Genomic DNA, 17,685 nt, shown 5'->3' with positions numbered 1-17,685 from the left:
TACAAAGCTCATCCTCCCAAGACCAAAACACCGCCCAAATACTCCATGCTGTCATTTCCCGCCAACTGCAGCCAGCCGCAACCGACCCCCCCCTCCCCCAGGCGTCCTCTAAGCACGGCGCCGGAACATCTGTCGAAAAACCGACCCGAGACTGCGCTTACTGCTAATCATCTTCCCTGCGCCCTCGCTCATGCCACGGCCTTGGCCGCCGAAGCATTCGATAACGCGGTCGTCGTATTGCTTGAGAAGCGGCCCGTCGCTGGATGCAAGCCACATCATGACCTGCAGACTGGCAGGCCTGCTCTCCCCGTCGTGCCGCGTGTCGACTTCGAACACGTAGAGTTTCTGCAAGTCTCCGAAGCCCTTCTTGCCGGTCACGTTCGTGAGATCCGTCAAACGGACGGATGCCTTTGGCGTTCTCGGAACCGCGGCGGCACTCTTTGTGCCTCGCTTCGCGAAGGCGTCTATCGCCAGTCAGTATGGGTGCGTCCAGCATCAGGGCCATATGCTCGCGTTACTTGCCCTTCACTCGTTGCATGTTGTTGGGCTGTGCTTCTCCCGAGAATCGCCCAGACCAGTGGGCGGCTCAAGACAGAACTATGTTGACCATGTTGGGCACTCTGCTGCTGCGACCGAGGGCGGGCATGGAAGTGTTTAAATTGTTCGGGTTTGCCGTCAGTCGCATTTGACTTTCCGAGCCCGGCCACAGTCAAGTGGTGCAACAAGGACACACAAAGACGGAGGCACCCGCTCGTGCTTGTTGAAAACTCAGGCGTTGTGCTTTGTGTTGCTGGCTCTCGTTACACAGGGCGATCCAGATCAAAGGACCAAGAAAAGTCTTGATTCGCGTCCAAAAGGGCGTCGTGCATGTCCTTCTCTTCAAGGCACCCGGCATCGTGCGCTTGCTGTTGTCAGACACGAGCCGCTGAGCGGCCCGAGGACGGCAACGCTGTTGGAGAATTGACTACGGAGGGTCTCTCTGAGACTTCTTGACTGGTGTGGTCGACACGGCGTCGTATTCCTGGTATTTCGAGACGGCCTCATGCCGCTTGTGCTAGCCGTCACATTCTGCCTACATAGCCAGTCTGTCATTGACGTGTCGGGAGCCAAGTGAGTGAGGGAGTGACGATCAGGCTTCAACAAGAAAGACCCCGTAGTCAGGTGGTCATGGCTACAAAAATGACCGTCAAAGAAACATCAGCCTTGGCCTTTGGGTGTCAAAAAGGACGGCTCTTTGTGCTTCCTTCGCATGTAAGCACGCTTGCGGCACGACGATGGAGATCGTCCATCTACTCTGCGTCTTTACTGACTGCGCATCTACACGACTGCCTAGTTTGCAGGTTTTTTGTTTTATTTCTTGTCAATCTTTCATGTCGGTATTTCACAGAACCGTCGCTCCCCCTTTCGGCACGCTGCTGCTGCAACCCCATTCTCAACAGACTGAGCCAACCTTGGGATGTGACCCTGGGAACTCAAAACCAAGGAAGAAAAAGAAAGCTGCAGCCCCGTTCAGGCGTCTTCAGTGAGCCGACACAAAGAGCGGCTGCATCATGGCGTGTTGAGAACTAGGCCAAGTGTGTCGTGTTGAACAGCCTGTGGCCAGTGTCAGTGCCCTTGAATCCGGTGAATTTGTTTTCTGACAAGCGAAGCGCTCCGATATGAACGCCATGTTGTTCCATGATGCCCGCGAGCGCGTGCCCCTGGGATACGGCATCGGCATGCACCACGCCTGCCACAGCGACGATTCGTACATCCTTGCGCAATCGCCGCGTGTGTTGGACAAACTTGATCAATGTCTGGCCGCTGTTTATCACCGAATCAACGAGAATCACAGTCTTTTGGTTCTCAACATGATGGGGTTTAATGTCGTCCGGGGAGATGGCATGAAGGAACATGGCGAGAGGCAAGGCCTCATTCAAGGCCAAGGCCAGGGGCTCGCCGCCGCGCATGAGAGCGACAATGGTCGTTTCTCGCTCGTGCCTGAGGCGGTGGCCCATGATCTGATGACCTTGCACGTGCTGCATTGGGTACTCCTCGACACCAAGCAGCTCCGGCAGGAATCCCCATGCGAGATAGAGTCCTATATCGGCGTGGGCTTTCCTCAGCCTCGGCCCAGCGACCGAGGCATCTCGGGTTGGCGCCATGAGCACCTTTGCGGCATCCTTGGCGGTAGCGTGCCAAACATTCTGGTGTAGACGGCGTCGGCGAGAGAAGACGGGGCGCAGAAACTCCTCGTTGGTAAGACGGATTCGAGGTAGCACAGCATACGAAAGTCGCGGAGATGCGTTGCTCGGCAGCAGAGCCTGTCGCGCTCTGAGACCTCTGGTTTTGATGGCCTCCAGGAGCGCATCGTCCATGCTTCGACTCCTGTGTTGCTCCTCGCCCGTGACGACAATAGCCTCATCGGCCGCCTCGAGCATGGGCAGGTCCAGCGGGCTATCGCCAATGGCCCAAACACGTACTTTCTCCTCCCGCTGCAGTCTCGCGACAATTCGAGCCTTGACCTCTGGCGTGACAACCATGTCGTCGGAGATCCTCGAGCCCCCAATAACTTGGACTGTTCGAGATAGTCCTTCTCGTTGCAGGACCTTGTCCCAAACACGCCGGATGCCGCAAGTCACGACGACGACTCCCACGTGATTCTCCGTTGCCGCCATTCCAAAAAGTTCCTTGAACTCGGCGTGAATCTCGGTCCTGGACGCCACGACGTCGCAAACGCGCTCGAACTCGGCCTCATCAGCTGCTTCTTCGTACAAAACGACTGCTTGGAGGAATGCCGTCTCAGAATAACCCAGCGGGCCTCCAAACAGCTTCTGGAGTGGACTGGCTGATCCCAGAACGTCCCAAAACATCTTTGCTGTGTCCTCTGCGTACAGCGTCTTGTCCGCGTCCACCACAACCATGGTCTCCAGAGATTTCCGGCCGGATAGGAGCTGGCTGACTTTGGCATTCACTCGAACCATGTTGGGTACGGCTGAAGCTCGGTGTGAAAATCGAATCAGCTTCAAGGCCGCGGAAAGTTGACTGCCCGGTGCTTGGGCCAAGCTGGAGAAAAGGATGCCATGTTGTCGACAAAGACGGGATAATTCCGCCGACTCGGCTCGCTGCCACGTCTCCAAAGCCGGCACGGACAATTGTTGGCGTGCCCGCCCTGCATCGTCGGCCCTTTGCTTGTGCAATGTTTCGGTCGGAATGTCCAGATACACGACGTGCGTATAAGTGTCCATGTCATTCGCCGTATAGACAGGCTTGTGCTGCCCTTGACTAAGGAACATGAAATGGCCCGTGACAAGTGCCGTTTTCCCGCTTTGGCGAGAGTTGCGAGCAATTCGGTCAATTGCTTGCGCTCGCCAGTAGTAAGCCTCTCTGTCGTCGAGTTTCTAAAACTCTCGCAGTCCGCCGGGGACCAGGGACGCAATCATCTCAGATCCTTCGTAAAAGTCGAAATCGGCATGGCTCAGGTACTTCCGCAGCTCCTTTAAAAGGAACGACTTGCCCGAACCCGGCAATCCGTAGAGCCCGACTACCACAGGTTTCTCGCCGTCATCTTTCTCCGTAAGTGGTTTGTTAAGGGGCGGTTCAGAAGGGTCCATTTTCCGAACAAGGCTCCCGGGTTCTTGCAACACGTATTGACTTTGGGGTGATGAGTATGCCAGCAAGAACATGTATCCGAGAAACTTGACTGGTAACATGTACTATGACAGTCGTCATCCCCGGGTGGACTCGTCGCAAATATATAGGCCAACGTCACGATGTAGTGGCGAGGCGAGCAAACAACTCCCATCAGGCGACAATAGTTGGCCGCGAGGACCGATCCCAGGCAGCGAGAGAAAGCGACTGTTTGCCCACCATGGCCGGAGAACGATGGTGCCGTTCGTCCCGCTCCTTGGATTCAGCATGTTTCCGGGGACAACAACAACAACAACAACAACAAACAGCGACAACAACCACCACCGCGATTGTCAAACGGCAGACGCGCAAACAGTCAGCGTTTGTCACGGATCCGCGAGCCGGCTCTGGCCCAGTCCACGGACGAGGCAAAGTCTGAAAAGCCGAGACGCAGAAAGCCGACAGCGAGGACGCAGCTCCTACGGGAGGAGAGGCCAGACGCGCCGCAAGCGACGGCACACCCGCACAAACTCGCCAGGCTCGAGGTGATGGCGCGACGCGACCTGGCCGAGCTTGACGTCGCGTGCCGGATTCACCACCTCTCGCACCTGGCGGAAGCGGGCTGAGCCGCAAAGAAAGGCGGCGGCTTGGTAGAAGATCCAGCGGGAGGTGTACTTGGACAGCATGTAGGCGTATACCGGCGCATGCCCGAGGCGAAACGCCGGCGTCCGCCGCAACGGATAGCCGTCGTGTCGTGCCCTGCCCAGGGTGTAGAAGACGTCGGACGTCTCGCTCAGCCTGGCGAGGGCCGTCCGCGCCTCCCGTCGCTCGGCCAGCTCTTCCCGCAGACGAGCCCTGTACCACGGCGGGCGTTGCGACGAAAGGCCCAGCAGGCGGTGCCACGACGGCAGTATTCTCGTGCTCATTGTCGGCGTGCCAGGCTGGTCGTGTCGGTGTGTTTGCGTCGACGGCGAGGTCTTGGGGAAGGGGAAGGGGAAGGGGAGGGAGAAGGGAGGGACCGTGACGCCCCGGACAGGTAGAATTTCTGTCTGGATCGACAAGGATGCGTGTCGGTGCAACGAGGGAGTCACCGCCGGAGAAGGAAGTCACCGACGGTCCGGCAGTTCACGTGGCTGTGTCAACCGTCAGGACTTTGCGATGGAGTTGGCATGTCGACGGCTCGCGAATCTCCAACGCACTCGACAGGTGCGTACGTGCATTTCCTGTGCAAACCGCAGTCTACGAAACAACCACAGTCCGACACCTACGCATGGTTCATTTTGGATTCAACCGGCCTGCTTTCGAGGTATCTAGACGCGAGTCCCGAAGATGGAAAGACCAGTGCGCGCGTGTCCGTGGCAGAGGCGCCCCCGGAACTCTGAGCTCGAGTGTTTTCCTCGTCTTGGGACCATCACGACCTCTTTACAAGGCTTGGAGAAGAAGCAAGTTTTGGAGCAAAGGGACAGAGAAACGACTTGCTCCGCAGGACTCGACTCGCGTACACCTGGGTTCTGATGCCGCCTGGTTTCAACGGACTGCCCCGAGATCAAAGATCAACACAGCCAGGCGACGTGCGTTTCTCTTCTTCGCATGCCAAGCATCACAGCCGACGCCTTGCTGATGCCCATTCTCGATGAGTGGCTCAAAACCCGTGGCAGTGAAGAAACATAGTCGACATTGAAGCCATCGCGGAACAGCTACCGTCACAGCAGTCCATCTGACGTGCCGCGTCTTGTCTCGCTCGTAAAGCAGTCAACTTTTACCGGCTCTGGTTCTCCATGGAAGCCTATGAAACTCTTAATTCCGCCCACGTTGGCTCCAACGTCAACGTCTCGTGCGCACTATATTCCCCGTGTTCCGTTGCACAAGTTACAACCTCCTCCGCGGCAACAATGCCCAAAGCCAAGAGCCCTCAAGCAACGATAAAAACTCGCGTCTCCGAGACTCAGCACTCATCATTACTTCACACACACGTACATGTCAACTGCGTCTGCCGTCGAGTCCCTTCCCTCTCGCCGTGAACCAAGCCTCCTTTGCTAGCCAATCGTCCAATCATCCAATCATCGCAAAATTTCAATGGCACTCTGAAGATCCTGCATCTTCTTGTTGAGCTGATCGCGCCTCCCTGTGACGCGAAGAGATTCCCCAGCAATCGAGGCGAGGCTCTGCGTCTGCAAAGCCAGCACCCATTTCTCCGAGAAGAGCGACAACGGACTTGTTGGGCCAGACAACAGGCAGTTGTCGACCGCCAGGCGGTAGACGTAGTCGACGAAGCGCTCTCGCGCAATGTCATAGTACACTTGTAGGATGTCGTGAATGTCCTCCTCCGTATACTTTACGTTGTTCTTGCCTCCAAGCTCAGACTTCACCTTGTCCATGTAGACAACTTTTCTGTCGAATCTGTCGATAAAGTCCTCGCCTAGTTTGTCCGAGATGCGCAAGCTGCGTAATCGTTGCAGCTCGCGGCTGAAAGCTTGGTTCAGAGTGTACGGCTTCATGTCTCGCTCGATGCTTACGAGAAACAGGGCTTGATCCATGCCCGCCTGATATCTCTCTCGGAGATCAGCATCCAAAGCCGACTGGAGCTCGTCAAGGACCCTCGGGTCCGGGCAAACTCGGGCTAGCACGGTCATGACGAATCTGTGAATGATGAGGATGACTTTGCTCATGTACAGCTTCACAAACGGCGCCCACTTGTTCGACTGCTCCCGGAAAGCGCCCAGCAGAAGCCCAGGGCCAAAGGTGGTGAGATCGGCTCCGCGCGAACGATGGTATATGCGATTGATCCAACCCATAATGTCTCCCTCGGGCTGTTCAGGAGTCCAGTGAGTATCTATGATGGAATCCAATTCCGGAAACTTGGAGGCGTCGGGTTCGTTGACGTGGTGGTGTCGTTCCCCATGGGCACGTCTCCCATCATCCGACTCTCCATCGTCGGCGCTGGCTACAGGCTGAAAGAACCGCGATTGAGACAGTTGGCTGAATTCCTGGTTGAACTCGTCTGTCATGTTCACAATGTCCGTAATCAGACGAAGCTCATCGCTCTCGAGCGTCTCGTTGGATGTGTAATTGGCGCCGAGAGCATCCCGTACAACCGTCTGAAACTGACCAGCAATGTCGCACAGATACTGCTGCTGCTCACGCTCAGTCTGTCTGGAAAAGCCCAGATCATCGAGCTCCTTCTTGCAGGCGTCAAGCATCTTTCGGGCTTGCGCTCTCAGCTTCGGGAAAGCTCGGTCCGTGATGTGGCCCAACAGCTCCTGAAGCCGTTCTCGTAGAGCAACAATGCCGACACGGTCGGGCGGGAGATGGCACCAGGGTTCTTGTTTGAACATGGCTTCACGTTCCCTGAAACTCTGGGAATCCTCGCTGTCCTCATCGGCACCTCTGTTCCGCACGACGTAGTAGCCAAGGTTGAGAGGGCGTTTCTTTCCATTGACCAAGTCACAGACCACGGCCTTGGTGCTGCGTTCGGTCAGAAGATCCGGCTTCGTCAGGACGCCCAGAGTACGCTCCCCGGACTGGTCGAACCTCTCGGCAAGATTGAGGATTTCCTGGGTCATGATGTCGACTGTGCTGGGGAGGACGGCGAGGATCACGGTCCTCTCCTGCTCAATGTAGCTCTTGACCATGTCAAGAACAAGCCGCTTGTCGCTCTCCGTCGTGACGCCCTCTTCAGTGTTGCGAAAGATGCCCGGGACGTCAATGACGGTCAAATAGTCCTCCGCAGGACCGCACTTTTCAATCTTGAGCACGTCCTGGCTGAATGTCCTGACGCCCTCGGGGTTGAGGTCGTTTCTGATGCCCATTGCAGCATTGGCCTCGAGTTTGCGATGCTAGTCAGTCACGCTCACGCGGCATGCGGAAGGGCGCGGTGATTTGCTCACCTTGGTCAGAATCGACTCAAACCTGGTGACCAGCTCGTCGGTCGACTCCACCGTCTCCTGGTAGGCCTTGAGCCTCTCCTTTTCCTCGTCGGCGGCATCGGGTCCCGGGATGATCGTTATAGTGATGGCCTGGACAGCATCACGACGGTGCGTGATCTGGGTGGCGTACCGCGTGCAGAGGCCCTGGCCGTTTGGGAAAGGAATGCCAGTCAGGCTCTCGAGGAGAGACGACTTGCCCGAGCTTTGGTCGCCGACGACGACCAGTTGCGGCAGCGGCATGTGAGCGCCGACGTTCTTCTCGCGGAGCTGGTCGATCTTGTGAAGCCGGTCGGGGCTTGTCAGCGCCTTGGCGCCCTGCGTCCCTCCTGTGCCCGGCATTTTGGAGTAATCGCAGGCGTGCAATCAAGGAGTAGTGTAGTAGGTGAATGGGCAGGTCTGGAATTGAGAGCGGGAAAGAACCAGAGCATACGACCCGAGAGTGTTGAGAATCAGACAAGCACCAGAGGATGGACGCAAGAGGTAAGAGCGAGGAGACGACAGACGGCTTAAATATTGCCAATGGTTTCTATCAAAGCAGACAGTGAGTGAGGCGACTCTGAGAAGCAAACGCAGGCCGGCTCCCGTTTGTATTTCCAACCCATCATATGCTCGTGAGTCTTGACTCACTTTCATCCGCTTCCCTTGACCCAAGCGTTTTTGCAGTGGAACCAAACATCAACGTTGCCAGCAACCACCCGACGCCGCTTCTTCCTAGTTTCAGTTTGTCCTTTTCCATGCTTGGTCGGTTCGTAGGAGCTGCCATGGTGACTCAACAACGTGACGCAATCATGAACCCATGAATCCGTCAACAGAGCAACCAAACTTGCGACGCAACATGAGAGGGGAGACACCGTGTTCGTTCGTGTGCTCGGAGCCGTGGTTCTTTTCTTCTTATTCTCTTCTTTCCTTTTGTTTTCCCATTATACTAGCTTAGCACTATTTGTACCCATACATGACTGTTAATCACTACAACTGCGACGCTTAACCCAGACCGTTATTGATGCTCTAACCCATCCAGGGTCGTTTATATCTGGTCGGCAAACTCGCTCCATGTTCGAGTTCGGTATTGCCTGAGGCCCGATGACGTCGTCGCCGTGAACAAGGACACTTCATCGTGGGCCACGCCCGTAAAGAAGCCCTCAACCGCATCGCAGCTCATGGTTCAAGCATCCGACGACTACGACGCATACGTTGCACCTCATCATCATATCCAGTAGTTGTTGTACAGCGTGGATAAGTGATAATTCGTCACCGAGGCTGTCCTCATCCAGTTTCGGTTGGCCCGGCGACTTGTGCCAAAATTAGTTGAAATCCGCGGGTCCCTGGGCTGCGGGATTAGGCTCGGCATGGACTTCGTAAAATGCGAGCAGTCTCGCTTCTGCCTTTCGTCTGCTGACTTCGTCCAACTCTCCGCTAGCGGTGCCATTTTCCTTGGAAATGACGGTCGACTTGGTAGGAGAGGATATCGAGGCAGGTCTACGTCCAAGGTCAGCTATTCGATTTGCAACATCGAGTTTCGGCGGGGCAACTCACCCAAACATCTCTCGGTCGACTTCCAAGAAAATCGCCATGGCGTCCTTGCCACCTCGTTGGACGAGGTAGCTCATGTAAACTCTGGCCAATTCGCGCTTGACACTCATGGACAACTTGCTCTTAGTACGGAATTCGTCAAACACATTCTTAATGCGTTCGGCGGTCTCTTTTTCTTCGTCACCAGTTGCAGACTGGTCCAACTCAAACTCAAACCATTTCTCACAGAAAACGAGACTGTCGCCATACCACTGCGAGTTTTTGAGAAACACGGCTCTGGCATCCTCGGCTGAACCTTTGACTCTCCACAGCAGCTGTGCCCACTCGGCCACCAATGCAGCCTTCGTGTAAAGATCTACCGTTGGCGCATCAATCTGGTCTCGGTACACCTGGACGGCAGCATCCAGCCCGTTCTGACGACGTTGTAAGTGGGCCCATGAGACGACCACTTCAACACAGTCTGGCAACTTCATAAGAATCGCTGCGTGAATATCTATGGCGATAGCAATTCGGCCACAGCTCTCCTCGAAGTATGCCCACTGCATTCGGATGCCGGGTCTGCTAATTGGTACGAAAATAGATGCTCGAATGTAGATGTGACGTGTCTCCTCGTCCTTATCGTCGTGTGCAGCCATCCATCGAGCGTATCGGAACCAAAACTCGTCGTAAAAGGCACACGTCACCAAGCACCGCTCGTACAGGGAGACGGCTCTGTCAAAGTCTCCTTCGGCTTCCTCAAAATCCAGGTACTTGCGCCAGTTGTTGAGTTGCGAGTGTTCTAGTTCGGTGACGTGGAAATACGGTCGTTTGATCTCCGACTCATAGGTCCACCTCTTGGAAACCTCCTGCTGGGTGGCGGTAAAGACTTCGTAGTACATGGCGTCGATCTTGGCTCGAACATCCCGTTCTACTTCCAGCTCGGGCCGTGCACCACCGCCCTGAGCTGCCGATTCCGCCTCGACTTCGGCCTGGAATCGGCTGAGAACGTCAGCCGGCACAACCTCAGCCAATGGCCGAGTGTGAGCTAGGTTACGAAAACGCTCGTAGTAGCGAGCATACTGGTGCATTGGAATTCGAATAACCCGAGCATGAATAGCGTAGATGCGATCGTGCGCTTCTTGCCTCTCTTCATACTCAATGTATTTGTCCCAGAAGGGATGTGCAAGGAAATCGAGACCAACCAGGCTTGCTCCGCGTTCGAAAAGACTGGACAATAAATGTTAGAACGCAACAATTCTCGGCATAGCTCGTCAACAGATGGGCAATTGGGGGGGAAAGGGAGGTTTAATACAAGAAGGGGTACGACCACGAAAGCAACTGGTACAAAAGGTGCAACTCCATTCTCAGATCATCGACGGGGTGAAGCGGTGTCAAGGCGACAAGAGGAAGGCTGTGAATAAGAAGCAGGGCATCAACAGAGCCTGGCGCATAGCGTGAGAGAGTGTCCCGAAAGTGGTAGGGCCATTGAAGGCATATCTCACCAGCACATGTATCGACAGCGACGTGTGAGGGTCTCCGTGTCGAGGTCTCAAGTATACTCGCGACCTCGAGGGATACTGCGTTGATGGCTTGTTAAAGGGGAAGGAAACCATCATGCTATACTTACTCTCGAACAATCTGGGGGTCGTGAGTCGTTTCCATTTTGAAGGAACAGTAGTCGGTCCACAAATCGACGGAGTTGATAATACAGGCACAGCCTCGTTCATAAACCTATCAGCCATCATCAAGTCAGCTTGGACACTGGCAGCTTGGGTTCGGGAATCCATGTCCACACCATCTCTGCTGACTCCGGCCCAGCAATGTTGAACTCCATATCCGCATACTTCTTCCAGTATCCAAACAGAAGCGGGAACTTGTGGAGGAAACGGTCGTAGGCTTCGCGAAACGTAGCCAGCGCCTGGGGGCTTGAGTTTCGATTTAGTCCGCCATCTAGAGTCTCGCTAGACTTGATATAATTTTCCCAGCTGTCAAAGTTGTCGGGGTCCGCTTCCTGAATTTAACAGCATCAGCATCGAGGATCTTGTACATTGAACGATAGCTGATGGATGGCATTATCGTATGAAGCAAGCTGCTTACCACCTCAGCCTGGTGCTTGCGCACCGAAGCGTACTCCTCGTCAGAACCGCCGAAGTGAGCGAATTCACTCATAGGACTCGTTGGCGCTTCGCGACTCGTGATAAATTGAGATGCAACGATGCGACAAATGAAGAGGGAAGAGCTCTGCGACTCTGCCACAAGGTTGGGGTTTAAAAAGATGGCAGCGCGTTGCATGCGGAAAGGCTGGCAGACTTTGGATGGTTCCGCCCCGTGCGCCAGACAGCCACGGCCCACAATCGATACTTCACTTCTGTGTACCTGGCCGTCAGCAGCTGTGTCTGATTCGCTGCTTGAACAGTGGGGAAACAATACAAGAAGAGTGTGTACCTTTCGAGACGCTGGAGCCTGCAAGCCTACTCCGTAGGCCAGGGAAAAAAAAGTACGTGCTGAGTCATCAAGTGTGACTAAGCTGGTGCCAAGTGATGACTTTTGTCCTGGACCCGTGGAAGATAACTCTTCTCTTCATCTGGGCTTATGATGATTCACTGAACAAAAAAAACATGATAGGAAGAGGCTGAACGCTCTCCAAGAGAGAGCATGATCTCAATTACGAATCTGAAGCTCGATTTGCCTGCGGGTCTGCTTGCTCCCAATCTTTTCGTCACCCTCTTCATCCTCCACACAATCGTCTCGAAATCTTCGACACAAACATTGCCTTCGTAGCAGCCTGTAGTGCCGGCCGGCATCAGCCCCTGGCCTACGAGGGAGGACAAAAACTTGGCAACGACCTCGCTCGAGCCATCCGGTGATTGAATACTGGGCAGAAACCGTGCCTGGTTCTCGGGGATGTCTGCTAGTTTTTATGTCGAAAAAAAAAAAAAGCTCGAACCGGAGGATGGTTTTCCAGTCAGCATCAAATGGTATAGGGTAGGTTATGCTTTTTCAGCACGAGCAAAGCGTCGAGAAATCTATGGCCATGCTGCATGTTGCTTTTGCAATTCGCATGTCGGCATGGTTCTTTCTCTTCTTTGACTCATCTACTGGTTCTTTGTTGGCCTTGAATCTACGGAGCACAACCAGGCATCGTATCCTACAGTCCGCAAGTAAGTGCACGCTGTCATCGTGCACAACAATGGCAGCTGGACAGGAACAAAGAGAGATGAAAGAAATGTGATAAAAAAAAGCCACTGGACAAGACAGAGCAGCGCTAGACACATCAATTCGCAGTTGGTTAGTAGGCCTTTCTTTGTTCAGATTTTCCTCGTTGTCACGTCCGTGGGGCCACACAGAACTCGCCCGGGTCGTCCGTCTCCCCACGAGTCACGACTCACGACGCATCGCAGTCGACGTCATCTCTGGCTGGATTTCGCCGACTCATCCTCCCAGGCACGCTTATTGTGGGCTACTCGCCACCACAGCAGGCCAAGTAAAACGACTAGACACTTCCTTCCCCATTGTTGAATCTCCAATCCTCAGATAATGGATGGTCTGCCCATGTAGCAGGACCGAACCTTACCCGCTCGCTCGAAGAGAGACTTCCCAGTTCGAATGCCGGCGCCCGCTCAATGGACCACACCCAGAGCTCGAGGGCCGCGCAGGCTTCTGCTCCCGACAAATCGAGCGAGCTTTACATACGGGACTTTCCTTATCGATCGATTGCCATCGTATCCTCGTCCCATGTCCTCGTTTTGCGATATAGCTCGTCGGCGAGCAGCGACACACCTCATAATGGATCGGTGACCTCTTTGCAATCCACCAAATCTCGTGGCGGCGGAGACTCCCTCGCTGCGAGATGCATGGTAGAATTTGCCCCTATTTCGAACCAACTGTTGAGGGACTATCGCCCGCTGAGCCATAGACCTGTCTACGGTACACTAGGTCTCATTGCGGCCAATGGCGAAGTCTTCTTGTCAGTCATCACCCGGGCCATGCGGGCTGCAACTATTCGGCCGGGGGAGACTGTGGAAAAGATTGCAACCGTGGATTTCTACTGCCTGAGCAGTGCAGACTATGACGATGTTGTGCCTTTGGAATCCCTGGAGCCTGAATTCTCGGACACCATGTCGGCATATAGCAGTCAGTCTGGATATGGCCAAAGCCTCAGTCGCCGCGAGGTTGCTGTGGAGCATCCTTGCCATGAGTTGCGAAAGCTGCTCAGCAACGGCTCGTTCTATTACAGTACCGATTTTGATGTGACAAACCGGCTACAAGATAGGTTGGTCCATTCACTGTAAAACCCGAGACGGCTCGTGACAGAGGGCCAGCTAACGTTCCCCCAGATCCATCAACTCCAATTCATTCGATATTGACAACTTTGACGACACATACCTCTGGAATTCGTTCATGATACGTCCACTTGTCGAGTTTCGCTCCCGTCTCATGCCGCCAGAACGAGAGGCCTTGGATTCCTCGCGAATCCTCACATCTGCCATCCGTGGATTCTGTGAGACAGTGACCATTCCCCAGAGTGCGTCTCCCCTACGCGAACCAAGGAATGGAATGCCATCGTACATGAGCCTGATCTCGCGGCTGTCATGCAGAAGGGCCGGAACTCGCTTCAACTCCCGAGGCATTGACGACGACGGACATGTCGCAAACTTTGTGGAGACTGAAACGATATTCTGCAGCGCCGCGGGCACACTATTCTCCTATGTTCAGGTCCGGGGCTCGGTACCTGTATTCTGGGAGCAAACCGCAGACCTGCTGCCCGGTAGACAGAATATCGCCATCACCAGATCTCCAGAAGGAACGCAGCCTGCCTTCAATAAACACTTCGAAGACCTGGAGCACATATATGGTGCAGTCCACATCATAAACCTGCTGAGCGACACAAAACCCGCAGAGGTTGAACTGGCCACGCTGTATCGCAACGCCATACGACACTCCCCGTACAGCCAGTCCAGCAGTGGCTTAGCCGAGCACGCTCTGCTTCGCGACACACACTATGACTTCCATGCCGAAACGAAAGGCCCAGCGGGTTATGAAGCCGCCAAAGATATCCGTCGGTATATCGAAGGGTCAATAGACGGGTTCGCATACTTTCTCGCCGAGAAAACAGATGACCTGGCCGAAAAGACCGTCGGGACTAGTAGGGGCCGAATGGTGGTTGTATTGCAGCAAGACGGCGTGTTCCGCACCAACTGCTTGGACTGTTTGGACCGGACAAACCTGATCCAGACACTGATTTCGCAAATGGCTGTTGAGTCGTTCCTGGCTCACCGAAGCGACTACGCAGCTTCCGACTTCTGGATGAGGCACTCCAGCCTCTGGGCAGACAATGGTGACTCCTTGTCCAAAATCTACGCAGGAACGGGCGCTCTCAAATCCTCCTTCACGCGACATGGTAAAATGTCCCTGGCCGGCGCCATGGCCGATCTCCGCAAGTCTGTGCAACGCATTTACCATAACAACTTTGTCGACCCCTCACGGCAGGTGACGATTGACATGTTGCTAGGCCGTCTTGTGAGCCAAGCGCCGGTGCACCTGTTCGATCCCATCAGCGACTTTGTTTCCATTGAACTCTCCAAGCGGAGCGGCGAGTTCACATCGTCGAAAACCATGACAATATGGACCGGCACGTTCAACCTCAACGGCCGCACAGACGGAATAGGCCACGACTTGTCGCCCTGGCTGTTCGGCCCGTCGGCAGGCGTCGAGCAACCCGACATCTACGTGGTTGCCTTTCAGGAAATCGTCGAGCTGAGCCCTCAGCAAATCATGAACAGCAACCCCTCTAGAAAGCACCTCTGGGAGGAAGCCGTCAAGCGCAGCTTGAACGATAGGCAGGCAAGACTCGGAGGGGACAAGTACGTCCTCTTGCGAAGTGGACAACTAGTAGGAGCCGCGCTATGCATCTTTGTCAAGACGTCCATATTGAACAACATCAAGAATGTTGAGGGGAGTGTCAAAAAGACTGGTCTCTCGGGCATGGCCGGGAACAAGGGAGCGGTGGCGATTCGATTTGAATTCGCCAGTACGCAAATTTGCTTCGTAACGGCGCATTTGGCAGCTGGGTTTTCCAACTACGATGAAAGGAACCGGGATTACGCGACCATTCATCATGGGCTGCGGTTTCAACGCAACAGGAGGATTGAAGACCACGGTAAGCAAGCAACCCACGGCATTTCTTCCCCGAGCTGGGCGGAACTCCCTTCAACTAGCTGAAACGATTCCGTGCAGACGCCATCATTTGGATGGGCGACTTCAACTATCGCATTGGACTAGGGCTCGAAACCGCAAAGGCTCTAGTCAAAAAGCGAGATCTAGAAACACTCTACGAGAACGACCAGCTAAACCTGCAGATGGTTGCTGGCTTATGCTTCCCCTTTTACTCCGAGGCTCGGATCAACTTTATGCCCACGTACAAATTCGACGTCGGTTCAGACACCTACGACAGCTCGTAAGTTCACGCCGAATGCAGAACTGTATCGATGTCTCATGTCATAATACTGAAGCGCACAATGTGAATCCAGTGAAAAGGCACGAATCCCAGCATGGACAGACCGCATCCTCAGAAAAGGCCCCAACCTCCGCCAACTCTCGTACGATTCCGCACCACTTCGATTTTCGGACCATCGCCCCGTCTATGCCACGTTTGAATGTCTCGTCAATATTGTTGACGAGGAAAGGCGCGAAAATATCAGCCGTGAGCTGTATCAGCGCCGCAAAGCAGACGTGGGCGATCCCACGGCCCACCCAGGCGATGGCGAAGAATCCGACGACAAGGACCTGATTGGGTACGACTCCATTCAGCCCGGTCTTCCGCCCGCGAGTTCAGAGCACCAGAAATGGTGGCTACAGAACGGACAACCCGCGCGGGCACAAGTAGCAGCGCCCAATGGCCGCGATGGTCTCCCAATGGCCTTGAACCCAAACCGGCCCTCGAATCCCTTTGGCCAGAGCGAAGAGCCTGACTGGGTGTCGGTACCGAGGTCACCACCTGGATACTCTAGTCTGTCGAGCTCGCCGTATGAGAAGGTGTCGCTGCCGAACGCGATGACTGAACGTGCTGCGGCAGCGTCGGGGAAACAGTTGCGGGTATCTTGTAGCCCTCCCATCTCACCGGCGCAACGGGGACGCTTACGACTAGATGAGCAGAGCGTCGACAGTCAATCCGACGCGGGCAAATCTGCAACGCCGCCGCCGCCGCCGCCGCCTCGACGACATACTGCAAACTCGAAACCAAGCACATCTTCTTCTACTACAACGCAGGGCTTCGGACTAGGTAGAACCGAGACTCTACCGCCATCACCTGCAACATCTCGCCCTGCATCGGTAGCTTCACAAGCATCGCGAGTATCACAGCTGTCGCAACAGCTTGCAGGTAAAAGCGGCAAGTCTCCACCGCCAGTGGGCAAAAAGCCCGCCCATCTGACCTCAGGCCCAGCACTCTGCAAGACAACAGCTGGCTCAACAATCAAGGTGTCGGTACGAAGCGATGATGCCACGCCTGCACTCCCAGCACGGTCGGCGTCTACTACGACATCACGGGGGAGTCAGCAGACGTCGCTGGCTCGGAAAGCCGTGGCCGTGGCACAACAACAGAATCGCGCTCAAGGTCAGTCGACGGCAACATCTGTTGTCGATGCCACAAGGCAAGACGGAGCCCACAAGGGAGCAGCCGGCATGGCGGGGCACGCCAACGGATTTAAACCTCCACTGCCGAGCAGCCACGACCAGGAGGCTGCAGGATCCTCTACGTGCTTGGACCTGTTGGACTCGACGGAAGATGATGGCGGTGAAGGTATTGGTGGGTGGGAGGCCTTGCAGCCAAGTTCGAAACAGCATTACTAGTTGGCATGCTCCGGAAGCTTTGATTTGCCTTGGCCGTGTCTGTCAGAGAGACCAGGGTGTGATCACTGATGGTAGGTCGCACCTTGGCTGCGAAAACGAAGTGAATCCATGGAGCCGAAGACGAATTGGTAGTGGATCTTGAACAATTTGGGCACATGGCGCTGCAACAGCGAGAGACATTTTTCTTTTGGATACGTGAACGGGAACCTCGGACGATACTACATGGCTACACGAAACGACCGGGGCAAGAGGCGGAGGGAGGCCGGGAGCGAGGGCAGGATACAAGGCCGGGTCAGAATGTACAAATGGCGTACGGCGTACGGAGTACTGGCCCTGCGAGAGTCTTTGTAGAACTCGAAAGCTTGACCAACGGGCCGTGCAATGCGTGTGATGTGACTGAAGTGCCGCAAGATGAGCTGTCTCATTCATGAACAGTCAAGCGATTGGACACAAGACATGGATAGTTGCGAGACGGAGCAAATTGGCTGGCCACCAGGGAGTGCTACTCTCTTGTTCGGAGTAGGCACGGCGATATCTGGTGAGGACGGGACATGGTCGGGGTACAGAGACACTCGGCAGCAGCGGTACTACTCGTCACACGAGCAATCGATATTTGCGCATGTTGTGAGGCGAAGGCAGCGCAGTCACCGGCGCGCCTGGACAGAAGAGGAAGCACGTAGATTGATGCCGAGCGTCTTTGAACCACGCAGCTGAGGTTCACTGTGGCTTCTGGAACAAGAGCTCTGGAACGCTCTCGAGCGCCCGGGGCCGATAATAAAGGGGGGGGGCT

At 55.0% G+C, this 17,685-nt stretch overlaps 7 protein-coding genes across 7 annotated transcripts; 1 reads left to right on the top strand and 6 right to left on the bottom strand.

Moving 5' to 3' along the window:
- Nucleotides 1–163: 163 nt before the first annotated feature.
- Nucleotides 164–505, bottom strand: MAM_08000 (uncharacterized protein; the record flags this gene model as incomplete). The annotated part of the gene is made up of 1 exon (XM_040826798.1): nucleotides 164–505. One exon carries the CDS (start codon nucleotides 503–505, stop codon nucleotides 164–166), a length of 342 nt encoding a protein of 113 aa, XP_040675226.1.
- Nucleotides 506–1,565: 1,060 nt separating this feature from the next.
- On the bottom strand, nucleotides 1,566–2,963 carry MAM_07999 (HAD-like domain protein; the record flags this gene model as incomplete). The annotated part of the gene is made up of 1 exon (XM_040826797.1): nucleotides 1,566–2,963. The coding sequence occupies one exon, from the start codon at nucleotides 2,961–2,963 to the stop codon at nucleotides 1,566–1,568; it is 1,398 nt and encodes a 465-aa protein (XP_040675225.1).
- Nucleotides 2,964–3,380: 417 nt separating this feature from the next.
- Nucleotides 3,381–3,593, bottom strand: MAM_07998 (KAP P-loop; the record flags this gene model as incomplete). The annotated part of the gene is made up of 1 exon (XM_040826796.1): nucleotides 3,381–3,593. One exon carries the CDS (start codon nucleotides 3,591–3,593, stop codon nucleotides 3,381–3,383), a length of 213 nt encoding a protein of 70 aa, XP_040675224.1.
- Nucleotides 3,594–4,088: 495 nt separating this feature from the next.
- On the bottom strand, nucleotides 4,089–4,535 carry MAM_07997 (uncharacterized protein; the record flags this gene model as incomplete). The annotated part of the gene is made up of 1 exon (XM_040826795.1): nucleotides 4,089–4,535. One exon carries the CDS (start codon nucleotides 4,533–4,535, stop codon nucleotides 4,089–4,091), a length of 447 nt encoding a protein of 148 aa, XP_040675223.1.
- A 1,134-nt stretch (nucleotides 4,536–5,669) lies between these two features.
- MAM_07996 (Dynamin, GTPase domain protein) lies at nucleotides 5,670–7,874 on the bottom strand (the record flags this gene model as incomplete). The annotated part of the gene is made up of 2 exons (XM_040826794.1): nucleotides 5,670–7,445; nucleotides 7,497–7,874. 2 exons carry the CDS (start codon nucleotides 7,872–7,874, stop codon nucleotides 5,670–5,672), a joined length of 2,154 nt encoding a protein of 717 aa, XP_040675222.1.
- A 962-nt stretch (nucleotides 7,875–8,836) lies between these two features.
- Nucleotides 8,837–11,336, bottom strand: MAM_07995 (mRNA splicing protein (Prp39); the record flags this gene model as incomplete). The annotated part of the gene is made up of 5 exons (XM_040826793.1): nucleotides 8,837–9,011; nucleotides 9,069–10,271; nucleotides 10,672–10,775; nucleotides 10,840–11,055; nucleotides 11,142–11,336. The coding sequence occupies 5 exons, from the start codon at nucleotides 11,334–11,336 to the stop codon at nucleotides 8,837–8,839; spliced, it is 1,893 nt and encodes a 630-aa protein (XP_040675221.1).
- A 1,331-nt stretch (nucleotides 11,337–12,667) lies between these two features.
- Nucleotides 12,668–16,895, top strand: MAM_07994 (SacI domain and endonuclease/exonuclease/phosphatase; the record flags this gene model as incomplete). Its single annotated transcript, XM_040826792.1, has 4 exons — nucleotides 12,668–13,317; nucleotides 13,382–15,204; nucleotides 15,282–15,501; nucleotides 15,575–16,895. The coding sequence occupies 4 exons, from the start codon at nucleotides 12,668–12,670 to the stop codon at nucleotides 16,893–16,895; spliced, it is 4,014 nt and encodes a 1,337-aa protein (XP_040675220.1).
- Nucleotides 16,896–17,685: the final 790 nt, after the last annotated feature.

This window comes from Metarhizium album, assembly GCF_000804445.1.
Source record: "Metarhizium album ARSEF 1941 chromosome Unknown scaffold_40, whole genome shotgun sequence".
NCBI classification, from domain to species: domain Eukaryota; kingdom Fungi; phylum Ascomycota; class Sordariomycetes; order Hypocreales; family Clavicipitaceae; genus Metarhizium; species Metarhizium album.
This window is presented reverse-complemented; position numbering and strand designations above follow the sequence as displayed.